At 67.6% G+C, this 26,642-nt stretch overlaps 1 protein-coding gene across 1 annotated transcript in view; it reads left to right on the top strand.

The window, feature by feature from the left end:
• ACOX3 (acyl-CoA oxidase 3, pristanoyl) overlaps positions 1-26,642 on the top strand; it is a 42,705-nt gene that overhangs the window by 14,077 nt on the left and 1,986 nt on the right. The window contains exons 6-17 of the mRNA XM_062213284.1: positions 2,339-2,482; positions 4,869-4,957; positions 13,531-13,627; positions 13,997-14,179; positions 14,886-15,008; positions 17,618-17,738; positions 19,051-19,173; positions 19,554-19,664; positions 20,357-20,472; positions 23,571-23,745; positions 24,633-24,700; positions 25,879-25,965. Coding sequence (XP_062069268.1) covers positions 2,339-2,482; positions 4,869-4,957; positions 13,531-13,627; positions 13,997-14,179; positions 14,886-15,008; positions 17,618-17,738; positions 19,051-19,173; positions 19,554-19,664; positions 20,357-20,472; positions 23,571-23,745; positions 24,633-24,700; positions 25,879-25,965 — 1,437 coding nt within the window. The remainder of the gene's footprint in view (positions 1-2,338; positions 2,483-4,868; positions 4,958-13,530; positions 13,628-13,996; positions 14,180-14,885; positions 15,009-17,617; positions 17,739-19,050; positions 19,174-19,553; positions 19,665-20,356; positions 20,473-23,570; positions 23,746-24,632; positions 24,701-25,878; positions 25,966-26,642) is intronic.

The following is a 26,642-nucleotide window of genomic DNA, read 5'->3' as shown; positions in this document are numbered from 1 at the left end:
GAGAGAGAGAGGGAGAGAGAGAGAGGTCTTCCATCTGCTGGTTCACTCCCCAAATGACCGCAACGGCCAGAGCTGGGCCGATCCGAAGCCAGGAGCCAGGAGCTTCTTCCGGGTCTCCCACGTGGGTGCAGGGGCCCAAGGACCTGGGCCATCTTCCACTGCTGTCCCAGGCCATAGCAGAGAGCTGGATCAGAAGTGGAGCAGCCGGGACTAGAACCGGTGCTCATATGGGATGCTGGCACTGCAGGTGGCGGCTTCACCCGCTATGCCACAGCACCGGCCCCAATGCCTCCTTCTTGACCCGTGACCCCTTTGGACTGGCCGCCTATGGTCGGACCCTTTGGCTAGCAACCCACTTCTTCCATTCCCGCCCACCTGGCCCGGTTTCCCAGTCCTTCCTTGCTGTCTCCCTGCCCTTTGTGGCATGGGTGCTGCTGGCCACGCCCGGTGCACCCACGGGGCACTGCCCATGCAGCTGCTGCCTCTGCAGGAGGCACTGTGACGACACAGGCCGCACCCTTGTCCCCCAGGAACTCGGGTGGGAGACGGGCCTGACAGCCGGCTCAGGAGGGCGTGGTCAGTGCTGTGCACTCCACACCCTGCCCCTCCCTGCGCTGGACCCCCATCCATTCTCCCCAGGGACCGAGAACCACTCCCCTCCTGGAGAGCGAAGCTCTGAGCTCCCGGCCTTGCTCTCATTCATTCATTCATTCGGTGCACACTCTGTGCCCGGGGTGCCAGTGACGGGAACGCAGAGGAGCACAGGACACGGCACCCGTGACCGTGACTGCCGTGGCTGTGCACTGCCACACAGAGGGGCCTGGGGAGCCCGGCACCCACGGGGCCTTGAGAAGCATGGGGCGCTGGGGGGCCGTTGCTATTACTTCCTGCCTCCTCCCAGTGGAGCCCGGAGCATGATGGCACACGGGCCACGATGAGCAGCCGGGGCCTCCCGCGGGGGGCTGGTCACACACTCGTGGGCACCAGGGACGCCTGCCGGGCACCTACCGTGTGCTGGGGCGGGAAGCGGTGAGCACAGCCGATCAGTCTGTGCTGTCGTGGGTGCTGTGGGGGAGGGAACACGCAGACACCACGGGGAGGCGTTGGCTGTGCCGAGCAAGGCAGGGCTGTCATGGGTGGAGGCAGCTGCCAGGGCAGCAGCCTGAGGCCACGGCAGGCCGGAGACGCCCCGGAAGGGTGTGTGTGGGGAACAGCAGTGCAGGGCCCCCCCCGGGGGGGGTCTCCCGAGCCCACACACCTCACCTGCAAACACAGGCAACAGGCGGGGGCATCACACTGCTGTGAGGAAGGCTGGCTGGAGACCTGGCCAGAGAAGAGCCAGCGGCCCCTGGGAGGAGAGGACAGAGGCTTGGCTGGCAGCCCCCCCCACTCCCACACTAACCCCCAGCCCACCGCCCTGAGGACAGAGGCTTGGCTGGCAGCCCCCCCACACTCCCACACTAACCCCCAGCCCACCGCCCTGAGGACAGAGGCTTGGCTGGCAGCCCCCCCCCCACTCCCACACTAACCCCCAGCCCACCGCCCTGAGGACAGAGGCTTGGCTGGCAGCCCCCCCACACTCCCACACTAACCCCCAGCCCACCGCCCTGAGGACAGAGGCTTGGCTGGCAGCCCCCCCCCTCCACTAAACCCCGGCCCACCGCCCTTGCACCAGCTCCGCTCTCCCGCCAGGTGGCCTCGCCCCTTCCTCCCTGCAGAATGATGGGAACTGGGCCTGGCTTCGCTGCTCCCCGGCTGGCCCAGAGGCGGTGGCCAGCAGTCTGCTGTCCCTCCCTTGGTGGCCAAGGCCGCCTGTGGGGGTGGCTCGCTGTGTCTTCACCCGTAGATGCTCATCTCGGCCAGGTTCCCGACCCACTTCCACAGGTGCACCCAGCTGCCGGGTCCCCATTCCTCCACCCCCACCCCCCACCCCCCCGCACTGGCCTCCCCATGCAGGTGCCTCAGCCCCGACTCCTAAGACTTCCTCCTGCGGCTCCGCTCCCCTGATTCGCACAACTCCCAGCCGTGCTCCCTGGGTCCGCCCGCACCCCTGCTGGCCAAACTCTGGAAAGGGAGGAGCCACGGTCTGTCCATCCCGCCATCCCGCCCCGGACGCCGGGGACACAGCTCCTTCCCGGAGCCTGCAGGCGGCAGGGGTGGGGGCGGGAAGGGCTCCCGTGCGGCTCTGTGGGGAAGCTTGCTCGGACGCGCTGCTCAGAAAGCAAGGCCTGCCCCGAGGCTGGCCGTGGCGAGTGGACTCTGCCGAGGACGAAGCCGCTCGCCGCGTGTCCCAGCTGCTAAGGTAGCCTGACTGCCCCCCCCACCTCCCCCGGCGCAGGAGTTCATCATACACTCGCCCGACTTCGAAGCCGCCAAGTTTTGGGTCGGCAACATGGGCAAGACGGCAACGCACGCGGTGGTGTTCGCGCAGCTGCACACGCCGGACGGCCGGGGCCACGGGCTGCACTCCTTCGTCGTGCAGGTAGGGGCGAGCCTGGCCGGGTCTCCCCAGAATCAGCCGCGTCCGGAGCCCCTGGCCTGGCCTCACCTGTCACAGGCCGGTGGCTTGCGCCCCCCCCCCCGCCCTAAGATCCACACCCAGGGGTCCTGACGTGGCCTCTCCCCGGGGAACGCTGTCGGGTGGCGGAGCCCGCAGCCCCAGGGCCTCCGCGCGTGGGCTCAGTCCCTCCCTGCCCGCCCCCACGCCGCGCGCTTTCCCGGTTGGGGTGAGCGCGTGCGCGCGCTCCTGAGAGGAGAAAATCACTTTTTAAAAAATACACTACACCATAGGGAACTCTGTTTTTAAAGTTTTATTGGAAACCGAGAACTTCCGTCCGCGGGCGCACTCCCCGAAGGCCTGCAGCAGCCCGGGCCGGGCCGGGAGCGGGGCGCCACCCGCGTCCCCTACACGGTGGCTCGCATCGGCAGGGGGCTGGGCTGGAGGCAGGGGCGCGGGCCCCCCGAGGACTCACCCCCACGCCGCCACGGACGCCGTCCTGGGGTCTGGGGGTTCCTTACGTAGGCGCCATGACGTCACTGGCGCAGGGAGGCTTCCTAGCGCAGGCACAGCTGATTGCGTCACAGGCTCTGGGCGGCTCCACCGCGCAGGCGCGTTTGTGTGCGTGTCCGGCCGTGGGGTGCGTGTCCGGCCGTGGGGCGCGGTCCCTGTCCCCCGAGGTTGGAGTGTGGCCGGAGCTCCGCGCTCCGTGCAGCCTGGAGCTGAATGGGGCGCCCCTGCCGGCCCCAGCCCCGGCGCCCCGAGGCCACAGCTGTGCGAGCTGTGTCGCAGGAGTCAGCGGCGCGAGTCAGGCCCCGGCCGTGCGCCTGGCGTGGACCGGGCGCCAGGCTGAAGCCGGGAGCTAGGAGCTTTGGGATCCCAGGCACCTGGGCCGTCTTCCCTTGCTCTCCCAGGTGCATTAGCGGGAGCTGGGTGGGAAGTGGAGCAGCTGGGATTCGAATCAGCGTATGGGATGCTGGCGCTGCATCAACACCTGTGTTTAACAACCACCGTTTAAAACCGTGCCTACTTGAAAAGCAGAGGGGGAAATATCCCATCTGCTGGTTCCCTCTCCAGATGCCCACGACAGCCAGGGCTGGGCCAGGCCGAAGCCAGGAGCCCAGAACTCCATCCGGCCCCCCACGTGGGTGGCAGGGGCCCAAGCCCTAGAGCCATCCCGAGCTGCCTCCCAGGGTGTGCGTTAGCAGGGAGCCGGAGCAGAGAGGGGAGCGGGGCCGTCGGCATCGCGTGCAGTGGCTCCACTGCTGCTCCAGCGCCCGTCCCGAGATCCCCCCCCCCTTTTTTTAAAGCTTTATTTATATGAGTTACACAGAGAGGCAGAGGCAGAGAGAGAGAGGTCTTCCATCCACTGGTTCACTCCCCAATTGGCCACATCAGCTGGAGCTGCGCCATCCTAAGCCAGAGCTTCTTCGGGGTCTCCAACATGGGTGCAGGGCCCAAGCACTTGGGCCATCTCTACTGCTTTCCCAGGCCACAGCAGAGAGCTGGATGGGAAGTGGTGCAGCTGGGACTCGAACCAGCGCCCACATCGGATGCCGGCACTGCAGGCAGCGGCTTCACCCACTGCGCCACAGCACTGGCCCTGCAAGATCCCTTTGAAGGCCAGCGCCGTGGGGGTGACTTCGCGACCGTTCACACCGACAGCCGTGCGGGCTCAGTGCTTCCTCAGAGCAGGGCGTCCCCGGCTGGGGTCTCTGCCCCTACCCACTGGGTGCCAGCAGTCAGGGCAAGAAAGCTGTCCCTAGGTGTCGCCCGCATCCCCTGGTGGGGGAGGATCAGGGGCGCTTTCTCCGTTGGCGACCGGACTGACCAGGTTAACCCTGGCTGTTGCCCGAGCGGCACCGACATGCACAGCCACTGTCTCACTGAAATCTCGTGGCAGTGTGAAGTTCCCACATCCTCGGACCTCGGGCAGTGGGCAGCTCCCGTGGCCGCCGTGGCCGAGTGCCCCACATACCATTCTCCCACGGTTCTGGGGCCGGGAGTCGGCGGGCAGGGTCTCTGCAGACCACGCCCTCCTCCAGGGGCGGACCCTTGCTGCCCCTCCCAGCTCTGGCGCTGCGGGCATCCTTGGCTGGGGCCGCATTGCTCTGACCTTGACTCCCTCGCTGGCCGGCCTCCGCTTGTGTCTCCCGTAGACCCTGTCCTTGCTGTGGGCCCTCCTGGGCAATCCAGGACGACCCCTCTCCAGGCCTGAGCGTTGTAACATCAGCACAGACTCGTCCCAGTGCCTCCACGCCGTGTACCCCAAGGCTACCCACAGGGAGCCCCGACAGCCCCTGGTGTGTTTGGCCACGCCCATCTGGAGCTCCCTGGGGTCCCAGCCGTGGCTGCTTGTTGCTTTGTGCAGATTCGGGACCCGAAGACCCTTCTTCCCATGCCGGGGGTGATGGTCGGCGACATCGGGAGGAAACTCGGCCAGAACGGTCTGGACAACGGGTGAGTGCCCTGCCGGCCCTGCTGGTCCATGGCCAGCCCCCTGGGCTCTGCTGGGGACTGCTCGGCACGGAGGGCCCCTCTGAGTGCCAGCCCATGTGGCCCCCTGTCTGTGGCCTGCCCGGGCCCGTCCGTGCGGCGTCCATCCTCGTGGATTCCTGTGGAGCCAGCTCAGGCATGCTGGGGACCCGCACCGTGCTCGGTGTGTGTGCGTCCTGCCTGGACCCAGCCTCAGAGCCCACGGCAGGGGACCGCCTGCCCCTGCTGGGGTCGCAGCCTGGGCGGGGCTGGCCGGGGACACGGGTTCCGGAACCCAGCGGGACATGGGTCCATGCTTGCCACCTCCAGCCTGAGCTTGCTCCTCCCAGAAACCTGCACCCAGCTTGGAAGAGAGGGCCCGCCGGGTCACCCCGCGGGGCTCTGCGTGGCAGCCGGTGCTGGGCTGGGGTGCGGCTGAGCGGCAGGAGGGGCCCAGGGTTGGTGCGGCCAAGACCCGTGTGGGCTCAGATGGGCGCGCAGGCCCTGTTGGGTGGAGGCGCAGGCGAGAGCAGGGTGGCCAGGTTGAGACCTCGTGGTGAGGAGCAGGTGGCTGGGTGATTGGGGATGGGTGTTGTTCCAGCTGGAGGGCACAGCGTGGCCTGAGCCTGCAGCAGCAGAGAGGGTGGGAGGCCTCACCGTGCCCGGGATGGGGGCCGGCTGCTGGGGGGTGGGGGGGCCTGGACACCCAGGAGCCGGCCAGGCCAGCACGCACCCTGGCGTCCTGACCGGCTTGCTCGTCGGGGCGGGTTTCCTCGTCTGTTCTGGGCGTGCTGGGGCCCTCGGTGGCCCTGCCTGTGCAGGCTGCACGGTCCGTGGGGCCATGGGGCGCACGCGGGGTCATCCCTGGGAAAGCCCGGCCCTGCTGAGGCCCCTGGGAGCCCCCAGCCGGCTTCTCACGGGGAGGATGCTGAGCGGGTGTGCGTCCTGCTCCGTGTCTCCAGAACGTGCGCCCTCGTGCTGCCACGTCTGTGATGGGCAGAGGCCAGGAGGGCGGGCGTCTCCCCCGGGGTTGCACCTGACTTGTTGTCGGGCTGGTTCACCCTGGCCGTGAAGGAGGAGGCGGCGGCGCCAGAGAGAGAGGCTGGGCGGCAGACCTGCAGCCGTGATGCCGGTACCGCGCCTCGTTCCCGGGGCACGTGGGCCGGTGCCCGTGTAGCTGCCGGGGAGTGCCTGTCCTGGCCCGTGGTGCCGAGATCTGGCCTGTCTGAGGGATTCAAGCAGAGCCACCCTGGGGGGGGGGCGGGGGGCGGGGCTGTGTGGCCCTGGGTTTGGAAGCCGGCCCTCGACAGATCCGTGTCCCGGGCTGGGGCTCGGCAGACACCGCCATGGTGGTTCGTCTCCTGCAGGGTCCTGCACCTGCGCGCTGGGCCTGGCAGGCGGACAGCCCTTGTCTGGGCAGGGGTCCGGCCGCTCTGCACTGAGTCTCAGTGTTAGTAAGTGAACGTTCTTTTCAAACATCATAGACAGATTTTGTGGTGGTCCCCCGCCCCCACGCAGCCCTGTTTAGAGAAGGGGAGTATGGGTGTTTGCGGGGTGCTGGACCCCCAGGAGTCAGCGTGGCACGTGGCTGCAGGGAATGCGCCTCTGGGCCTCGGAAGTGGGGTCACCTGCCCCCCAGAGCTCGGCAGGGACAGCCCTGCCCCTCAGGAGACCACAGCCGTCTGCGCCAGGCAGGCCGGCTCCCAGCAGAGGGCGCCATGGCTCCGGAGCTCAGCTGCGCTTTGGGGCCCAGACCCTGGTGGGGCCTCTCGGCCTGGAGCTGGCCGGTTCCCCATTGACTCAAATGTCAGCAGCACGACTCGGCGATTCTTGGAAAAAACGACGTCTAAGTGATGGATCCTTACAAAGTGGTCCCGGTTCGTGGGCCGTGTTTTTTCTCAGGGTGGGAATCGCAGAGTGGGGCGGCTCCTAGAGATCCCGGGTGGACAGAGCGCGTGCGGAGAGCAGTACAGGGCTGTTCCCGCGGGGGGCACGGGGCCTTCTCGCCATCTGCGCTGGGGGTGGCACAGCCCGCGGCCCCGGGGACCCATGTGCAGGTCCCCAAGGCTCGGGGTCTGCCGGGGGCCAGGCTGGTGGTGGCAGTGTTGGCCTCGGGCGGGAAGGAAGTTGCTGGAACTCGGAGCAGAGCCGCGGGGGCAGGTGTGGGTGTCGCCTGGGGCGGGGCCTCAAACCTGGGGGCTTCTGTGCTGCAGGCACAGCTCCCGGGCCACAGAAACACACACAGGCAGATACTGTCACACACACATGTCACACACACTGTCACACAATGTCTCACACCACACATGTGTCATACACCGCACACATGTGTCATATAACACACAAATGTATCATATATCAAACACGTGTCATATACCACACACGTGTCATATACCAGTCACACACTGTCATACCACACACTTGTCGTATAGCACACAAGTGTCACGCATGCACACACCATCTCATACCACACACAGTGTCATATACCAGTTACACTGTCTCACACCACACAAGTGTCATATACCACACACGTGTCGTATATCACACACGTGTCGTATACCAGTTGCACGCTGTCATACCACACACGTGTCATACAGCACACATGTGTCACACATGCACACACAGTCTCACACCACACACATATGTCATATATCAGTTACACACACACTGTCTCACACACACATTCTGTGACATACACATGTGTCATACAGCATACACACACTGTCACCCATTCTGTGACACACACACCGTGTCACACACACGATAGACACACCACGTCTCATGCATGCACACACTACATGCCACACACCATATCACATACCATATACACACCTCACACACGTCACATGCACACACATTGTGTCTCACACAGCACACTACATGTCACACACATGTCACCACACACGTCTCACACACACCATGTTACATAGACATACACCCTGTTGCTCTCACATACACTGTCACACACACACACGTCACACACTCCCATGTACACACACCCCGAGTCACACCACACTGCACCCACACACCTCACACTGCACACACTATGCTGTACATGCATGTCCCATGGTGCACATTCCCTCTCCATCTCTCACACGTGTGTGCATACCCATGTCACACACCTGTGTCACACATGTGCACACACACCACTGCATACTCCCTCTCCATCTCTCACACGTGTGTGCACACATATCCGTGTCACACACGTGCACACACACACATGTACACACACCACTGTCTGCTGGAGACTCAGAGTTCTAGTTTGTGGGGCCAACCAGTGGCACCTTCCGACCTTTTCTGGCACATGTGTGGTCGGTGGGGCCCGGCTCCCTGGCACACGTGGGCTCAGCGGGGCCCGGCTCCCTGGCACACGTGGGCTCAGCGGGGCCCGGCTCCCTGGCACACGTGGGGTCAGCGGGGCCTGGCTCCCTGGCACACGTGGGGTCAGCGGGGGCTCGGCTCCCTGGCACACGTGGGGTCAGCGGGGCCCAGCTCCCTGGCACACGTGGGCTCAGCGGGGCCCGGCTCCCGTGGATCACGTGGGGTCAGCGGGGCCCGGCTCCCTGGCACACGTGGGGTCAGCGGGGCCCGGCTCCCTGGCACACGTGGGCTCAGCGGGGGCCTGGCTCCCTGGCACACGTGGGGTCAGCGGGGGCCTGGATCCCGTGGCACACGTGGGCTCAGCGGGGTCCAGCTCCCTGGCACACGTGGGCTCAGCGGGGCCCGGCTCCCTGGCACACGTGGGGTCAGCGGGGCCCGGCTCCCTGGCACACGTGGGGTCAGCGGGGCCCGGCTCCCTGGCACACGTGGGCTCAGCGGGGCCCGGCTCCCTGGCACACGTGGGCTCAGCGGGGCCCGGCTGCCTGGCACACGTGGGGTCAGCGGGGCCCGGCTCCCTGGCACACGTGGGGTCAGCGGGGCCCGGCTCCCTGGCACACGTGGGGTCAGCGGGGCCTGGTTCCCTGGCACACGTGGGTCAGCGGGGCCCGGCTCCCTGGCACACGTGGGGTCAGTGGGGGCCCGGCTCCCTGGCACACGTGGGCTCAGCGGGGCCTGGCTCCCTGGCAGACGTGGGGTCAGCGGGGCCTGGATCCCATGGCACACGTGGGCTCAGCGGGGCCTGGCTCCCTGGCAGACGTGGGGTCAGCGGGGCCCGGCTCCCGTGGCACACGTGGGGTCAGTGGGGGCCCGGCTCCCTGGCACACGTGGGCTCAGCGGGGCCCGGCTCTGTGGCACACGTGGGCTCAGCGGGGCCCGGCTCTGTGGCACACGTGGGCTCAGCGGGGCCTGGCTCCCTGGCAGACGTGGGGTCAGCGGGGCCCGGCTCCCGTGGCACACGTGGGGTCAGTGGGGGCCCGTCTCCCGTGGCACACGTGGGGTCAGTGGGGGCCCGGCTCCCTGGCACACGTGGGGTCAGTGGGGGCCCGGCTCCCTGGCACACGTGGGGTCAGCGGGGCCCGGCTCCCTGGCACACGTGCGGTCAGCGGGGCCCGGCTCCCTGGCACACGTGGGGTCAGCGGGGCCCGGCTCCCGTGGCACACGTGGGGTCAGTGGGGGCCCGGCTCCCAGGCACACATGGGGTCAGTGGGGGCCCGGCTCCCAGGCACACGTGGGATCAGCGGGGCCTGGTTCCCTGGCACACGTGGGTCAGTGGGGCCTGGTTCCCTGGCACACGTGGGTCAGTGGGGCCTGGTTCCCTGGCACACGTGGGTCAGCGGGGCCCGGCTCCCTGGCACACGTGGGCTCAGCGGGGCCCGGCTCCCGTGGATCACGTGGGGTCAGCGGGGCCCGGCTCCCTGGCACACGTGGGGTCAGCGGGGCCCGGCTCCCTGGCACACGTGGGCTCAGCGGGGGCCTGGCTCCCTGGCACACGTGGGGTCAGCGGGGGCCTGGATCCCGTGGCACACGTGGGCTCAGCGGGGTCCAGCTCCCTGGCACACGTGGGCTCAGTGGGCAGCCGGTGGAGCTTTGCTCTCAGCTGAGCCTACGGGAACGGGAACGCCGCCGCAGCGGGAACGCCTCCGGGTTTGTCCGTTTCTGAGCTGACGGGGGAGGGTTTCCCTCTGCTCGGAGCGGGCGTCTCTGTTTACAGAGCCTCGCTGCACACAGCGCTCCTCAGACTCCAGCAGCACCGCCAGCGCGGCCTTGGCGCCAGGCCCACCGTCGGGATCAGACGGGGCTCCCTGTGGGCGGCAGAGCGGCTCCAGGAGCAGCCGGCACCTGTCACACACACACGCGCACTGTGTCACCTACGACACACACATCACACAGTCACACACGTGTCACACACTGTCACCTATGACACACACCGTGTCAGTCACACACACAATCACCTACGACACACACAGCATCACACACACCACACACTGTGTTACCTACAAACACATCACACGCACACACCTTGTCACAGCCACACACACTATGTCACCTATGACACACCGTGTCACACAGTGTCACAACATACACATCACACGCGGTGTCGCTCACACACATTGTCATGCACACACGTGTCATATACACTGTCACCTATGACACAGACACCGTGTCACAGTCACACACACCATGTCACACACACACACACACACTGTGTCAGTTACACACACACCGTATCATACACTGTGTCACACATTGTCTTGCAACACGCAGTGTCTCAAACACACACATACACGTCACACACACACACCATGTCACACACCGTGTCAGTTACACACACCATGTCACACACTGTGTCACACACGGTGTCACACACACACGTGGTGTCTCACTCTCGCACAGAGGCACCGAGCAGCAGCCACATGCCCATGGCCAGGCTCCGGGTGCCCCACAGCGGGGAGCTGGCCAGGAGCCACCAGGCTTTGTACACCAGGGCTGGCCAGAGGGGGCCCTCTGCCTGGATGTGGGTGAGGGCTGGAGCCTGGCCCAGAGCTCCTGGGTGGTCCCTGCAGAGCCTGGGGCTGGGCACTGGGAGAGGGCAGCGTCTCAGCCGCTCTGGGACTTGTGCCGCACCCTGAAGTGTCTGGGGGCGAGCCCCAGGCCACTGCTCGAATCGGCACAGCCAGGGACGGCCACCGCCCAGTGGGCGTCACAGCACAGGACCTCCCTCCCTGGCACCCAGGCTGGGTCCTCCTCGCGGCAGTGGACAGTGTGAGGGGCCTCCCGGAGGAGGTGGCGTCCGGCTACTCTCAGGGCCGTCTGGGAGGCCCGCAGGGCAGGACAGAGCCCAGTTGGGTCCACGCAGCCTGAGCCAGAGGCCCTGGGCAGAGAAGGTGGTGGGGAGACCTCCCACATCCTGCAGGGGGTCAAACGGGGGCAGTGCCGTTGTGGCGGAAATGGTGGGGGCCTCTGCCCCAGAATGGAGGGGGCCCTCTGCCCCAGTGTGTGGGGGCCTCTGCCCCAGTGTGTGGGGGTCTCTGCCCCAGTGTGTGGGGGCCTCTGCCCCAGTGTGTGGGGGCCTCTGCCCCAGTGTGTGGGGGTCTCTGCCCCAGTGTGGAGGGGGGGCCTCTGCCCCAGTGTGGAGGGGGGGGCCTCTGCCCCAGTGTGTGGGGGTCTCTGCCCCAGTGTGGAGGGGGGGCCTCTGCCCCAGTGTGTGGGGGGCCTCTGTCCCAGTGTGGGGGGGCCTCTGCCCCAGTGTGTGGGGGCCTCTGCCCCAGTGTGGGGGGGTTTCTGCCCCAGTGTGTGGGGGGCCTCTGTCCCAGTGTGGGGGGGCCTCTGCCCCAGTGTGTGGGGGCCTCTGCCCCAGTGTGGAGGGGGGGCCTCTGCCCTAGTGTGTGGGGGCCTCTGCCCCAGTGTGGAGGGGGGGCCTCTGCCCCAGTGGTGTGGGGGTCTCTGCCCCAGTGTGGAGGGGCCTCTGCCCCAGTGTGGGGTGTTGTCTCTGCCCCAGAATGGAGGGGGGCCCTCTGCCCCAGTGTGTGGGGGCCTCTGCCCCAGTGTGTGGGGGTCTCTGCCCCAGTGTGTGGGGCCCTCTGCCCCAGTGTGTGGGGGTCTCTGTCCCAATGTGGGGTGTTGTCTCTGCCCCAGTGTGGAGGGGGGGCCTCTGCCCCAGTGTGTGGGGGTCTCTGCCCCAGTGTGTGGGGGTCTCTGCCCAGTGTGGGGGGGTCTCTGCCCCAGTGTGGGGTGTTGTCTCTGCCCCAGTGTGGGGGGGGCCTCTGCCCCAGTGTGTGGGGGTCTCTGCCCCAGTGTGGGGTATTGTCTCTGCCCCAGTGTGGAGGGGGGGTCTCTGCCCCAGTGTGTGGGGGTCTCTGTCCCGTGAGGGGGCCGGAGCCGAGCGGGGAGCTGCACCTGACGGGAGCAGTTCGCAGGCTGGGGCACGGTGGGGAAACAGCTGCCGGCCCCAGCGTCTGATTGGCAGAGCCTCGGGGGACAGGAGGCGCAGCAGGTGCGGGGCTGGGGGGCTCCTGCCCTTTGCTCACAGGTGCAGCCCTGGCACCGGCACACAACCACACAACGTCACTCTTCGCAGCTGCCAGCCCCCAGGCTGGGTAAAGACCCCGCCCCAGTTTCTTGGACATCAGCAGTGAGACGGACGGCTGTCAGAGCTGTCAGTGCGTCTGCGGTTTGGCTTTGGCTCCATTCACGTGGCGTCCATGGCCTTGTATGAGCTCGGTCCTGAGACCGTGCAGTGGCGATGCTGTCCTGGGTCCTGCACAGGGGCCTGCTCCCAGCTGGGCGGGCCGACGGCTGCCTGTGCTGACGTCACCACACCACGGCACGGGTTCTGGTTTGGGGGGGGGGGTATGAGAGTCAGAGATTGCCATCTGTTTTTTTTCTTCTTTAAGATTTATTTATTTGAAATTCAGAGTTAGAGATCCACTGATCTACTCCCCAGATGGCCACAGTGGCCAGGGCTGGGCCAGGCTGAAGCCAGGAGCCAGGAGCTTCTTCCAGGTCTCCCACGCGGGTGCAGGGGCCCGAGCACTTGGGCCATCCTCCACTGCCTTCCCGGGCCACAGCAGAGCCGGATCGGAAGTGGAGCAGGGAATGCCAGCAGTGCAGGCCACAGCTTTACCCGCTGCGTCACTGTGCCGGCCCAGACTCCCGTCTTTAAAACCGTGGTTCAGGGGACGGGCATTTAGCCTAGTGCGGCGATGCCCGTGTCTCATATCCAAGTGCCTGTCTGACGTCTGGGTCAGGCTCCTGACTCCAGCTCCCTGCCCAGTGCACCCTGGGGGGCGGCGATGGCTCAAGGCCCTGGGCCCCTGCCACCCACGTGGGAGACCTGGGGGAGGTTCCTGGCACCTGGTTTCGTCCCGACCCAGGCCCTGCCGTGTGGGCATTTGGGGAGTGAACCAGTGTGTGGGAGCTCTGTGTGTGTGCATGTGTGTGTGTGTGTCTGCCTCTCACATAAATAAATAAAGATCGCTACGGATCCTGGTCTTGTCTGTGGAGCGGCCAGAGTCTGCCGCTGTACCCCAGTGGCACCTGCTGGGCCTGCCTGGGCCCTGTCTTCCTGCCCCGTCCTGCGGAGCCCACACGGTAGCCACAGTCCCCCTGGTGCCCCGCCCCGGCCATTTCTGGGTGCTGCCCCGGGATGGCGCCCACGGACGCCCCGTTCCCCCCCGCAGGTTCGCCATGTTCCACAAGGTGAGGATCCCCCGCGAGGACCTCCTGAACCGCACTGGGGACGTCACCCCCGAGGGCGCCTACATCACCCCCTTTAAGGCAAGGGCGATGGGGGGAGGGGAGAGGGAGCCCCCCGGCGCTGCGTGGCAGGGTGGGGTGGCAAGCTGACGGCACATGGAGAGTGAACACCTCTGTCAGCTGGCGGAGCAGGGCTGGCGAGTGGGGATGCAGGCAGTGAGTGACCCACAGAGTGTGGGAGCCAGTCGTGGAGAGCGGGCCTCCCCCGGAAGCGTGGGCTGGGTCTGGCTCTGCAGGTGGGCGGTGGGTGGGTCTTTCCTCTGTCTGCTGCTCCCTCCCGGCCGTCCCACCCAAGATGCTGCCACCGTCCCGTGCCTGGAGGCCTTGGGGCCTAGGGTGCCCGCTTAGCGGCCCCGTCTGGGCGGCTGCTCACCCGCGCCGTTCCTCTAGGATGTCAGGCAGCGGTTTGGCGCCTCCCTGGGCGGCCTGTCCTGGGGCCGCATCTCCATCATGGGCATGGCCGTGGTCAACCTGAAGCTGGCCGTCTCCATCGCGCTGCGCTTCTCCGCCACGCGGCGTCAGTTTGGGCCGACGGAGGAGGAGGAAGTACCGGTGCTGGAGTACCAAGTGCAGGTGCGCTCCCGCGTCCGCTCCCCCCGCTGTGCGGCTGTGCGGCCCATCCACCCACCCACTCACCCACCTACCACCACCCACCCACCCACACAGCCACCCGTCTCCATCCATCATCTATCCACCCATCTGTCATCTACCCGTCTGGCCGTCCACTTACCTACCCACACATCCATCATGTACTCACACAGCCACCTACCCACCCACCTCCATCCACCCATCCGTCCATCGTCCACTCACCCCGCAGTGACCACACCCTGTCCCTTGTTGGGTGTGGATGTGCAAAAGCAGCGAAGGCGCACTCCACCCTGCACCCCGAGGGTCTTCTGGCTCCGCCCCCTGCCTGCCCCCGGGGCGACTGTGCTTCTTCATAGGCCCACGAGACAGAATGCCGACCCACCGGCCACGTGCCAGCCCCCAGTCCGTCCCCGCTGGCTGGCTGTCTCGGACCACAGGTGCACGGGCCCTCGGTCCCTGCCGTGGCCTGGATGGGACAGCTGTGAGACGTGGACGTTCAGGGGCCCGCGTCTGAGGTTGGCCACCAGGCCGATGGGCGTCGGCCCCGCTGACGGAGCCGAGGGTGCCCAGGGTGGGGTTTTCCTGCCGTGGGGGTTGGGGGTCAGCGCCAGTGGAGCCCAGGCCTGGGCTGCCCCCTCCTCACTGCCCCACCCAAGGCCCGGGGCTGCTCAGGCCACGCTATGTCTTGCAGCAATGGCGCTTGCTCCCTTACCTGGCCGCCGCCTATGCCTTGGATCACTTCTCCAAGTCACTCTTCCTGGACCTGGTGCAGCTCCAGCAGGGCCTCCTGGGGGGAGACCGCAGTGCCCTACAGGTGAGGCCCGGGCGCCGTACAGAGTCGGCCTTGGTTTCAAAACTCGGAGAGGGGCCGGCGTGCCGGCACAGTGGGTTAAGCACCGGCATCCCATGTGGGCGCCGGTTTGAGTCCCAGCTGCTGCCTTTGCTACCCAGCTCCCTGCTGTGGCCTGGGAAAGCGGTGGAGGACGGACCCAGTGCTTGGGCCCTGCACCCACGTGGGAGACCTGGAGGAAGCTCCTGGCCCCAGGCTTCAGCCTGTCCCAGCCCTGGCCGTTGTGGCCCTCTGGGGAGTGGACCAGGGGACGGACAACTTTCTCTCTGCCTCCGCTTCTCCTCCTCTGTAACTCTGCCTTTCAATTAAATAAATCTTTTTTTTTTTTTTTTTTGACAGGCAGAGTTAGACAGTGAGAGAGAGAGGAGACAGAGAGAAAGGTCTTCCTTCCGTTGTTCACCCTCCAATGGCTGCTGCGGCCAGCGCACTGTGCTGATCCGATGGCAGGAGCCAGGTGCTTCTCCTGGTCTCCCATGGGGTGCAGGGCCCAAGCACTTGGGCCATCCTCCACTGCACTCCCAGGCCACAGCAGAGAGCTGGCCTGGAAGAGGAGCAACCGGGACAGAATCCGGCGCCCCAACCGGGACTAGAACCTGGTGTGCCGGCGCCGCAAGGCGGAGGATTAGCCTAGTGAGCCGTGGCGCTGGCCCAATTAAATAAATCTTAAAACCAAAACCAAATGGGGCGAGTCCCTGATTTGCGGGCACAGGGCCCAAGGCAGAGCGGCCCGCAGAGGTCGCACTGCCCGGAATGGGCGAGGCCCGGCGCAGCCCCCTTCCCAGCGTGGTGCTGACGCGACGCCTCGTGCCTGGCTGGGAGTTCAGCTCTCGTCCTCGTCCCGAGAACGCTATGGCCGTGCAGAAGCCACATCCCCAGCCCTGCGTGGGTTTCACGGTTCTGATCCGAGCGTAAACAGCTGTGCAGCAGGCTGGATCCGAGCCGGCGGCCAGGGACCCAGGCCAGCGTGAGGGTGTGCACGCACTGAGCTCAGCCCTGGCGTTTCCTGCCAGGCGGGTGACCGGTGGGTGCTCCGTAGCTCCCTGGCGCGCTGCCTCCCGAGCAGGAGTAGGATGTGAGTCAAAGCAAGCGGTGTGGGGGCCGGCGTTTGTCACGGAGGCCAGGACGTGAACTCGGGACACCGCATCCCACGCGGGGGCTGGGTCCAGGTCCCGACTCCACCTCCCACCCAGCTTCCCGCTCACGTGCACCCAGGAGGCAGCGTGGTGGCTGCAGAACCCGAGTCCCTGCCGCCCACGTGGGAGACCCGGATGGAGCCCCTGGCTCCCGGCCTCTGCCGAGCCCAGCCCCAGCTGTTGTGGGCATTTGAGCCAGCAGATGGGAGGTCTCTCTCTCTCCCTCTCTCCCTCTCTCCCTCTCTTCCAAATAAAATAAATAGAAATTTTAAAAACTAGCAAATGATTTGAAAACAGATGAGAAAAACTACAGGGTGGGGTTATACAGAGCATCCTGAAAAACCAGTGGCAGCCGGCCCGCCTTGGCGCGGGCAGCACCAGCGCCGGGAGGCAGGAGGCACGGACGGTGCGGGGCCGGCCAGCAGGAGTCATGCAGGGCAAGGCAGAGGGCTCCCCCCGACAGAGATGAGGGCGTCACGGAGACGTCTGCCGGCTGACGCGTGCTGTTCTCCCACAAGTCAGGCCCCGTTCTTCCCTAGCCCACTGCCCCCCGAGCCCACTGCCCCCAAGTCTGCTGCCCCCCAAGCTCACTTCCCCACAAGTCCACTGCCCCCCGAGCCCACTGCCCCCCGAGCCCACTGCCCCCCAAGCCCACTGTCCCCGAGCCCACTGCCCCCAAGCCCACTGCCCCCAAGTCTGCTGCCCCCCGAGCCCACTTCCCCACAAGTCCACTGCCCCCCAAGTCAACTGCCCCCTGAGCCCACTGTCCCCGAGCCCACTGCCCCCCAGCCCACTGCCCCTCAGCCCACTGCCCCCCAGCCCACTGCCCCCCAGCCCACTGCCCCCCCAGGCCTGACCGCGCCTCCTTGGACGCTGAGAACACCGGGAAGCTGGGCTTTGCATTTTGCAAGCGTCTCCCTCTTGTTTTTTAAAAGATTCACTCACTCACTCACTCACTCATTTAAAAGCAGAGAGAGAGGGGGGGGGGGAGGGAGGGAGGACTTCCATCCGCTGGTTCACCCCCAGATGCTGCAGCAGCCAGGGCTGGGCCAGGCCGCGGCCAGGAGGCAGCACTCAACGCGAGTCTCCCCCAGGGTGTATTAGCAGCAGGGGACTCCGTGGGCAGCGGGGGCTTGGACCCAGAGGCCCGCCCAGGCCCCCTTCCTTGTCCTGTGGCTGCGGGGGGGGGGGGGGGGGGGGATGTGCTCCACCCACGCCGGCGCTGACGCTGACCCGGCCCGAGGCTGCGGGGTGTCCGGGTGCGCTCCACCCACACCAGCGCTGGGGCTGACCCGGCCCGAGGCTGCGGGGTGTCCGGGGTGCGCTCCACCCACGCCGGCACTGGGGCTGACCCAGCCCAAGGCTGTGGGGTGACTGGGCCGACAGCCATGCTGAGCCTGCAGCCTCTCACTAGCGCTTGTTGGGTTCCTTCACCCTAAGGCGGAGCTTGGCCGTGAGATCCACGCTGTGGCCTCGGGTGGCAAGCCCCTGGCCTCGTGGACCGCCCAGCGAGGGATCCAGGAGTGCCGGGAGGCGTGTGGAGGACACGGCTATCTGGCCGGTAGGTGTCGGAGAGGCGGGCGGCTTCCTGCCCTTTGCTTGAGTCTGGGCCAGGTGAGCGCCGCTGGCCCGCGGGCCGCATGGGCCCATCGCCCGTCTTTGTAGATTTTTATTGGGACAAGCCACAGCCATTTGTGGCACACTTCCGTGGCTGTTTCTGTGCCGTGGAGACGGCAGTGACGTGTGGAGCCTCACCCTGGCTGGCTCCTCTGCCGCCCCGTGATCCTTGGTCCACACTTGGGGGTGATGCGGTGTGGAGCAGCCGTGAGCATGTCCGCAGGAAGCCACGGCGGGGAGTGGTCACCTGTAGACTTGAACTCAAACTTCGCAGTCAGTGCTGTGGTAGCACATAGGGCCCAAGTCCACGTGTCCGGTTCTGACGGGAAACTCCTGAACTGGCCACACGGGAGCTGGCTTTGTTGGCAGGGCCTGTTCAGGCAGCTGGCGCGTGGGTTAGGGAGGACGGCCAGCCAGCCCGGGACCGGATCCTGGCCCCGTGCCTCAGTTTCCCTGCCTGGGAGGTGGGGGGATCTCGTGAGGAGCGAGTGTGTGCGTGCCCGGGGGTGTGTGCCCGGCCAGCTGGGCCTGCCGTCGCGGTGTTCGGGTTGGTTATCGCCGTCATCAGCCTGCAGCGCCCTGCAGAACGTCCCCCGTGCTCGTTAGGTGACTGATTCCTGAAAACTCGTGGCTCAGGGAGGCCCCACAGCCTGAGCCCAGCGACAGCCGGCACGTGCGGTCACCTCCCCGGGCCTTAGGCTCCTGCGAGTCTGTGGCTGTCCCGGGGCTGAGGTGCAGGGTGGCCGCAGGTGCCACGCCGGGTCGGGTTGGCGACAGCGAGGCCCCGCGCCGCCCCGCCGTCCGTCTTGTTGAGTCTGTGCACTGCTCCTGGTCCACGCTGTAAGCGGCTGCGCTCCGCTCCGGTTTTGGGTGGAGGAAGAGGGAGCCGGGCAGGGCTGGGGGGCGTGTCCGCGCATATCCGGGCGGGCTGGGCGCACACCTCGGGCGCAGCGGGCTCCACTCCCACCTCCGTCCTCCGAGGCCTCCCAGCTCCTGCGGGGCTCTGGCCAGGCTGGCGGGATGCGCTGGGCGGCCACAGTGGCGGCAGCGTGCCAGCTCTGGGGCCACGAGGGAGGAGAGCGAGCCCCCTCCTGCGCAGTGCTGGGGTCCGCTGGGAGACAAGAGCCTGTGCCGGGCACCCTCCCCACGCTGGTTCACGGCGAGCCCTGGACGTGGGCCCCGGGCCCGGCTCCGCCTGCCTCTCCGCGGTGCGCCGGGCGCATGGCCAGTGACCGGGACGCCGTGGCCTCTTGCAGTGAACCGGCTGGGCGTGCTCCGAGACGACAACGACCCCAACTGCACCTACGAGGGCGACAACCACGTCCTGCTGCAGCAGACCAGCAGCTTCCTGCTGGGCCTCCTGCGGCCCGCCGCCCCAGGTGCATGGAGGGACCCGCCCCGCCCCGCGGCAGAGAGGGCTTCCCGGGGGCGGGGCGGGGCGGGGCAGACCCCAGCCGTGGCGCGGGGTCCCCGTGGCAGAGTGGGCTTCCCGGGGGCGGGGCGGGGCAGACCCCAGCCGTGGCACGGGGCCCCCGTGGCAGAGCGGGCTTCGCGGGGGCGGGGCAGACCCCAGCCGTGGCTTGGGGCCCCCGCGGCAGAGCGGGCTTCCCGGGGGCGGGGCGGGGCGGGGCAGACCCCAGCCGTGGCGCGGGGTCCCCGTGGCAGAGCGGGCTTCCCGGGGGCGGGGCGGGGCGGGGCAGACCCCAGCCGTGGCGCGGGTCCCCCGTCTTTCACCAAGTCACCGGAACGCGCCTCCCAGACGGAGCTCGCTTCAGAAGCCCCCTGAAGACGCTGGACTTCCTGGAGGCCTACCCCGGCATCCTGCGCCAGAGGTTCACGGGCAGCGCAGCCGACTGGCTGGACTCCGCAGGTGAGGCTGCTCCGGCCGCGCCCTCCCCGCCAGGCGGTGCGCTGGAGGGAGGGGCTTCCGGAGGGGGCGGGGCCTCAGAGCACCTCCGTGCCCCACGGGGAGTCGGGCATGGCCCGCTCCCACCCGCCCTGAAACCTCCCCCCGTGTGTGGACGCGCCTGTGCTGCCAGCCCGCCGTGCCTGAGCCCCCCGCCCACACCCACTCCCCAGTGCCCTCCTGGGTGGGAGGAGGGGCGCGGGCCGCATCTGCTGTGCCCATGCCCGCGGCCTCTGCTGGGTGGAGGACGAGGCCTCGGAGAGCCAGTGTCAGCCCCCGGCTCAGAGCGTGTCACAGGCCAGGGAGGCCCGAGATTGGACCGGGTGACACGGCAGAGCCGCCCCCTGGGCCGGGCAGCCGTCGGATGCCCACGCGTGTGCTCAGAGCCACCCTTTGACCCAGTGCCGCCTCTCCCCCTGATGCATTGTGGGCACAGAGCAGGAACCCGGAGCTCATCGTAAACGAGGCGCTGGCCCTGCGCAGCTCGGCACAGCCCCGATCGGTGTGCGCCCGGGTGCGGCCCTGCCCCTCCCGGCCTCAGTTTCCCTGTCGGTAGCGCTGGACCGCCTCGTCCACCCCGTGCGAGCAGGGCCGGTGCAGCACAGGTGCCGGGTGCTGTGTAGTCACCCCCCCCCCCCCCGTGTCTCCCTCTGAAGCCCCCCTGGCCGCGTACAAGTGGTTGGTTTGCTACCTGCTGCGAGAGAGCCAGCAGAAACTCCTCCAGGAGAGAGCGTCAGGGCGCGGCGACTTCGCGGCGAGGAGCAACTGCCAGGTACAGCTTCTGGAGGCCTCGCTGCTGGGGCCGTCTGCTTCTCGCTCCTGTGCTGCCGTGGGTCGGGAGGAGCCGTGCCGGGGGCGGCAGCCCCCAGCCCCGCACGCCTGCGTGTGCCCCCATGTGCCACAGCGGTGGTGCCTCCCTCGCCAGGTTGCAAGAGGCCGTGGGCACCTCGTGTCCGGCCCACAGGGGCGGGGCACTGGCTTGTGAGCACCTCAGAGCCACCGCTGGGGCCCGGGATGCTGCCTCTTGGCCTGGCGCGGGGCAGCGGCTCTGGGAGCCTTGGGGTCTGCTGAGGCGTCTGCGGACACAGCCCCTGCCCCCTAGCTGAGCCGGCTGGAGCGCCCCCTGGTTCTCGTCCATGCACGGGGCTGGCTCCCCGATCCTGGGAACGCACAACACCAAGCACAGGGTTCTGAAACGCCTCGCCGTGCTACGGGGTCAGCCCTGCTGTGCCCCGGTGATGCACCTGCCACAGAGGCCCCTCCGTGGGCACTGGGACTCATGCGGGGCTGGTGTCTGTCCTGCTCTCTGGGGCCAGGTGACCAGGCTCTGGGTGACCCCCGGGACCCAGGCCCACTCCCTGCTGTGCCAGGCCTGAGGCCCGGGGCCCAGGAACCCGCTGGGCACACCTCCCCCTGGGTGGGCTCCTGGCTCAGGTTGATTAGCCCAAGCCAGAGTCAAAGCTAAAGGAGTGAGCGAGGCAGATGGTAGAGGAGGAGGCCGGCCCCGGCTCCTCAGGGGCCGCCCCGTGCAGCCATGCGTGGTCTTTTTTCTTTTCTTTTTTTTTTTTTTTACTTTTTGACAGGCAGAGTGGACAGTGAGAGAGACAGAGAGAAAGGTCTTCCTTTGCCGTTGGTTCACCCTCCAATGGCCGCTGCGGCTGGCGCACTGCGGCCAGCACACCGCGCTGATCTGATGGCAGGAGCCAGGTGCTTCTCCTGGTCTCCCATGGGGTGCAGGGCCCAAGGACTTGGGCCATCCTCCACTGCACTCCCTGGCCACAGCAGAGAGCTGGCCTGGAAGAGGGGCAACCGGGACAGAATCCGGCACCCCAACCGGGACTAGAACCGGGTGTGCCGGCGCCGCAAGGCGGAGGATTAGCCTAGTGAGCCGCAACGCCGCGCGTGGTCTTTGCACAGAGCATCTCTGCGTCCTGCCTGTCCCAGTGACCGAGATGGAAGTGGGGTTCACCCCCAAGCTACAAGCCAGGCCCCTGAAGAGTTCCCAGCTCCACCTGAGCCGGAAAACCCCAGAGGGTCCCTGTGGACCGTCCACACTGCAGCCCCCCACCCCGCCCAGCTGCACGGCACCAGGCTCCTGACTGCAGTGAGTCATCAGAGACCTGTGTGTGTGCGGGTGTGAGCCCGGCAGGGCAGCCATCGCCTGGGCCGCCTCGGCCGTGCCGCGGTATCTGGGCTGGAGCCCGGCCCCTCTTCCTGCCCCAGCTTCCTGCTGACGTGACCAGCACTGCAGCTGATGGCCCCAGAGTTGGGCCCCTGCCACCCACAGGGGAGACCGAGCTGGAGCTCCCAGCCCCCAGCTCTGGCCTGGCCCAGCCTCAGTACGGAAGAAAAGGGTTTAGAAGACAGCCATGTTCACAATAGCGTGTTGGTGAAGCCTGGGGAAGCCGCGGGGCCCAAAGGCAGGTGCAGCCACAGAGGCCGACAGCCTGCAGAGTCCCGGCCCGACGGTCCCGTAGGCGCTGGGGCGGGCCCCGGCCGGCAGTGGAGGCTGTGGGCAGCACCCACACAGGAGCCACGCCCCAACCCCACCCCCATCCCCGGACAGCAGGGGAAAGGAGCTGTGCCCGGCAGCACGCGTGGCCCAGCAGGTCCCAGGAGAGGCCCCGGCAGATGCACAGGGGCCAGAGGGGAGCAGTGTCTCCCACCTGACTTATCTCATCAGGGACTGGGAGGGGCCCCAGCCTGGGAGTCGAAGCCCCGCCCCCTCGGCGGACTGCTGTGGCCCCCGTCTGCCGTCTTGCGGGTGCCGCTGGCTACCCCACTCTGCCACGAAGGGGCAGTGCCCGTGCCGGGCTCCCGGCTAGGCCCTCTCCCCTGCCGCCCACATCTGTCCCCAAGTTTTATTCATATATTCATTCCTTTACTCGAAAGGCAGAGCGGGAGAGACAGACAGACAGAGAGACAGGGAGACAGAGAGACAGGGAGAGAGAGGTCTCCCGTCCGCCGGTTCAGTCCCCAGATGGCTGCAGCAGCCAGGGCTGGGCCAGGCCGAAGCCGGGAGCCAGGAGCTCCACCCGGGTCTCCCACGTGGGAGCAGGGGCCAAGGGCTCCAGCGTCGCCCGCTCCTGCCAGGTGCGCGTTAGCAGGGAGCTGGGGCTGACGCGGAGCGGGGGCTCAGGCCCGGGCGCTCGGGTGGGACGCGGGGCCCCAGGCGGTGTCTGCTTACGCACCACGTGCCGGCTCCCCCGTGGGTGTCAGAGGAAGTACGTGCTCTTCATGCCGAGTCGGGAGACACGCGTGCTGTTCCTCTGATGGAAACGACCAGGGAATGGTCACGTGGGGCTGAGGGAGACGCTCCCACGCGGAGCCAGTCCTTGGCCGCGGATGTCTTGGTTGTTGGTTTGAGAAGCAACAGCTGGGCCCGAGACAGGCGCAGTGACCCTTGCTCCCCCCAGGAACTTCCAGGGACGGACGCACACACCATGGCCCTGTTTGGCGGTTTCCTGTGTTTGTGGACGTGAGGCACGAGAGAGAGGCTGCCCCTCCAGGAACCCTGGCAGGGGCTGGAGCAGCTGCCCCTCCGTGCAGGGCGGGAGGCCAGGCTCTCGAGCAGTGGGGTTCACCCCGAGCCCTTGGTGCGTGCCGGTGCGCCCTGGGCTCCTTGCCGGTGGCCGCCCACCGCCGTATCCCAGGCTGGTGCTGCCCGGGTTCCACGTGGAGCCGCCCCCAGTGCGGCCTGGGTCTCGGAGCTCGTGGTGCCAGAGTCCGCTCCACCGGGCCCGTCCTCATGTGGCCTGTCTGTCCCGCGCGAGCTGTGCGTGGCCTCCCGGGCCTGCAGACCTGGGGCTGTGCATGCTGGTGGTGTCTCCCACCACAGTCGGCCAGCGGAGGCTCCGCCCTGTTTCGCAGGTGTACCACTGTCGGTCCCTGGCCCTGGCATTCATGGAGCTCACAGTGGTGCAGCGCTTCCACACGTACACGCACGACGCCGGCGTGCCGACCCCGCTGCGGGCTGTGCTCAGGCGGCTCAGCGCACTGTACGCCCTGTGGTCGCTGAGCCAGCACACGGCCCTGCTCTACCGTGGTGAGGCCCCGACCCCGTCCCGGAGGAGACAGCGGGAGGCAGGGCGGGGTGGGGGCCTTCCCTTCGCCCAAGGGCCCTTTGAAGTTAGCCCCTGGGTCGGGGAGGGTCTGCCAGGAGGCCCACCCGTGCCCGGCCATGTGCTGGGTCCTGGGGGAGCAGAGCCCACCCCCAGGCCTCACAGGGCACCGACGGACACAGCCCTGGAAGGCTTCCTAGAGGAGGGGCTACCTGGGCTGTTCCTGAAGTGGGTGGGGATGGGACAGGCCAGTGTTCCCCAGCCTCTGCCCCTCCCCTGGCTTGTTCTCCTGGTCAGAGCTTTACTGCCACAGGCCGCGTCTGTCCAAGCTGTGTGTAGAGTCAGGCCTAGGAATGGCAAGTCCCCCGCTGCCAGGAGCCCCCGCTGGCTGAGGGTCTGTGGGGCGGGGCACGGACGTCAGGCCCTGCCCTGACGTCTCCCAGGCTCTGCCCGGCTGCTCCAGCCCAGCCCCCAGCCCCCGCTCCACCCACGATGGTGCCAGGAGCCCCCCTGCCCCCCACCGCTGCCAGTGAACGGGGGCCTCGCTTGGCCTTCCTCTGCCTCCACGGTTCCTGGTCCAAGAAGAGCCCCGCCCCCGCCTCCCCACGCCCCGGCTGTGCCCTCCCCACGCCCTGGCTGTGACCTCCCCACGCCCCGGCTGTGACCTCCCCACACCGCGGCTGTGCCCTCCCCAGTGAGCTAAGTGGGAGAAGCCCGCTGAGCCCAGCATGAGTCGGCCGCTCCCTCCCGGGGTCACAGCCAGGCCAGGCTCCCCGAGACCCGCCCTGGAGGGCGTTGTTGGGAGCGAGGACTCCAGAGTTGTTGGGGAGCGAGGACACCGGAGCCCGGTGTGACCGAGCTGTGCTTGCAGGCGGGTACTTCTCTGGTGAGCAGGCGGGCAGGAGCGTGGAAGGCGCCATCCTGGACCTGTGCTCCCAGGTGAGTGAGCGCCGGCTGCCTAACATGTGTGAGAGCGGGCAATGAAGCTGCAGCCTCAGAGTCGCCTCCAGGGGGCGCCGTAGGCTGCACGGGCCCTGCCCCTCTCTCCACTGCACAGCACACAGCCCTCCAGTGGCCTGGGTCCATGCCCCCCCCCCCCCCCCCCCGCCCCGTAGGACAGAATGGAGACTCCATAGCGTGGCCGCGCTGGCTGCGGCCGGTTGTAGGCAGCTGAAACCTGCCCCGGGGTCCTTACTGGTGACGAATTTGCACCCAAGAGCCGTGCTCTCCAGAGGCTGCCGCCCGGGCTGTGGTCACTCCACCTGATGGCAGAGTGAGTCCAGCGGGGCTGGCGGTTCTCCCCCAGGGCTCGGGCGGCTGAGAGATGCTGTCCCCCCACCCTGTCCCCCAGAGGTCCTGGTTCACAAGCTGGGATGGAGGGCGGCTGCCCAGGGTGTGCGCCGACTCTCACCCTGTGCCCAGGCACCCGACGAGGCTACAGCTTTGCCGCCACAGAGCTGGTGACTGGCAGGCACCGGTCAGAGGGCCCTGGGCTGGTGAGGCGGCGGGGTGGACAGGTCAACCTCTGGACCAAGGGCAGCAGGTGGAGCCAGATCCCGTGGCACACACGGCGTCGCCCGGAGACACCGCCGGGCCCCGACTTGGGCCCTGGCCGGGGCTTCCGTCTGCGGCTGAGCAGGTGGACCAGAAGCGGCGTCTGCCCGAGGTGCCTGTGCCCTGTGTTACCAGCTCGGTCACTCTGTGTGGCAGTGCAGTCCCATGTCCCGTGTCCCGTGTCCCGTGTCGGGTGGCCGTGCGTTTCCTCCTAGGTATTTGAAGGGATCGTTCACATCGGAGCGGAACCCCTGGGAGCGCCCTGGGAGCAGTGCTGCGTGCCCCCTCCCCGCCGGCACACGTGCTCGGGACCCGCGCCGCTCTCCTGGACCGGCCTCGCTGAGCCGGGCCCAGGCCGCCCGTGCAGGCTGTACTGCCGAGGGTGCCAGAGCCCGGGCCTTGGAGAAAGCACACCTGGTCCTGAGCCGACAGCCATGCTGCGGAAACATTCCGACGCCCACCCCCGCCCCCGCCCCTGGGGACCCTGCAGCGCCCGCTGGGGCTACCCCTTGCTCGTGGGCGGGGCTGGCCGAGCGTCGCTGAGCTTTGCCCCCCCCCCCCAGCTGAAAGACGACGCAGTGGCCCTGGTGGACGTCATCGCCCCTCCCGACTTCATCCTGGACTCACCGATTGGCAGAGCCGACGGCGAGGTAAAGGCCAGCTGGGCACGGGGCTGCCCCTGGGGGACTTGGAGGCCCGCAGCACCTGTTACCCCGGGGAACTTCAGGGCGCAGGGGTCTGGGGAAGACTGGGTGATGGCCGCGGGCTCTCACCCGCCCCCACAGGGTGCCCCCCACCCTGTCACTCCTGCGGCCTCCCTGGCCCGGTCCTACCACCACCTCACGCTGCTGGCCCCTGCCGCCTCTGGGCTCCAGCACCTGCACCTGACCCGGCCAGGACTCTTGTCCCCTCTTCCTGGCCAGGCATACCACCATCACCTGGCCTCCTGGACCTTGGGGACACCCCAGCATCTGTCTCCTCTCAGGGGCCCTGGGTGGTCGTGGGGGCCACTCTTGGCTCCCTACCCCTCCCACTGGTGCTTTCCCAGGGGCCTCCATGCCACGCCCCCCTCACGTTCCAGAATGCTCTCTTAAGGAGCCCCTCCCCGTGCCCAGCGTGCAGCCGGCCCCTTGCTGGTCCCCAGCCCTGGCCCTGCACCCTCCAGACCCCAGCTCCACCTCCTCTGTCTGCACAGGGCCTTTGCACCTGCTGCGCCTGCCACCCAGAGCCCTGTGTTTATTAGCACAGCAGCGCTCGGCCTGCTGTGTGAGCCTCACAGCGCTGGCCGCTGAGCCCCCGTCCCCCTCACCACCATGGGGATGGGATG

This window comes from Lepus europaeus, chromosome 16, assembly GCF_033115175.1.
Source record: "Lepus europaeus isolate LE1 chromosome 16, mLepTim1.pri, whole genome shotgun sequence".
In the NCBI taxonomy this organism is placed as follows: Eukaryota; Metazoa; Chordata; class Mammalia; order Lagomorpha; family Leporidae; genus Lepus; species Lepus europaeus.
The sequence above is the reverse complement of the archived record's forward strand: the minus strand, read 5'-3'. Positions and strand labels throughout refer to the sequence as shown.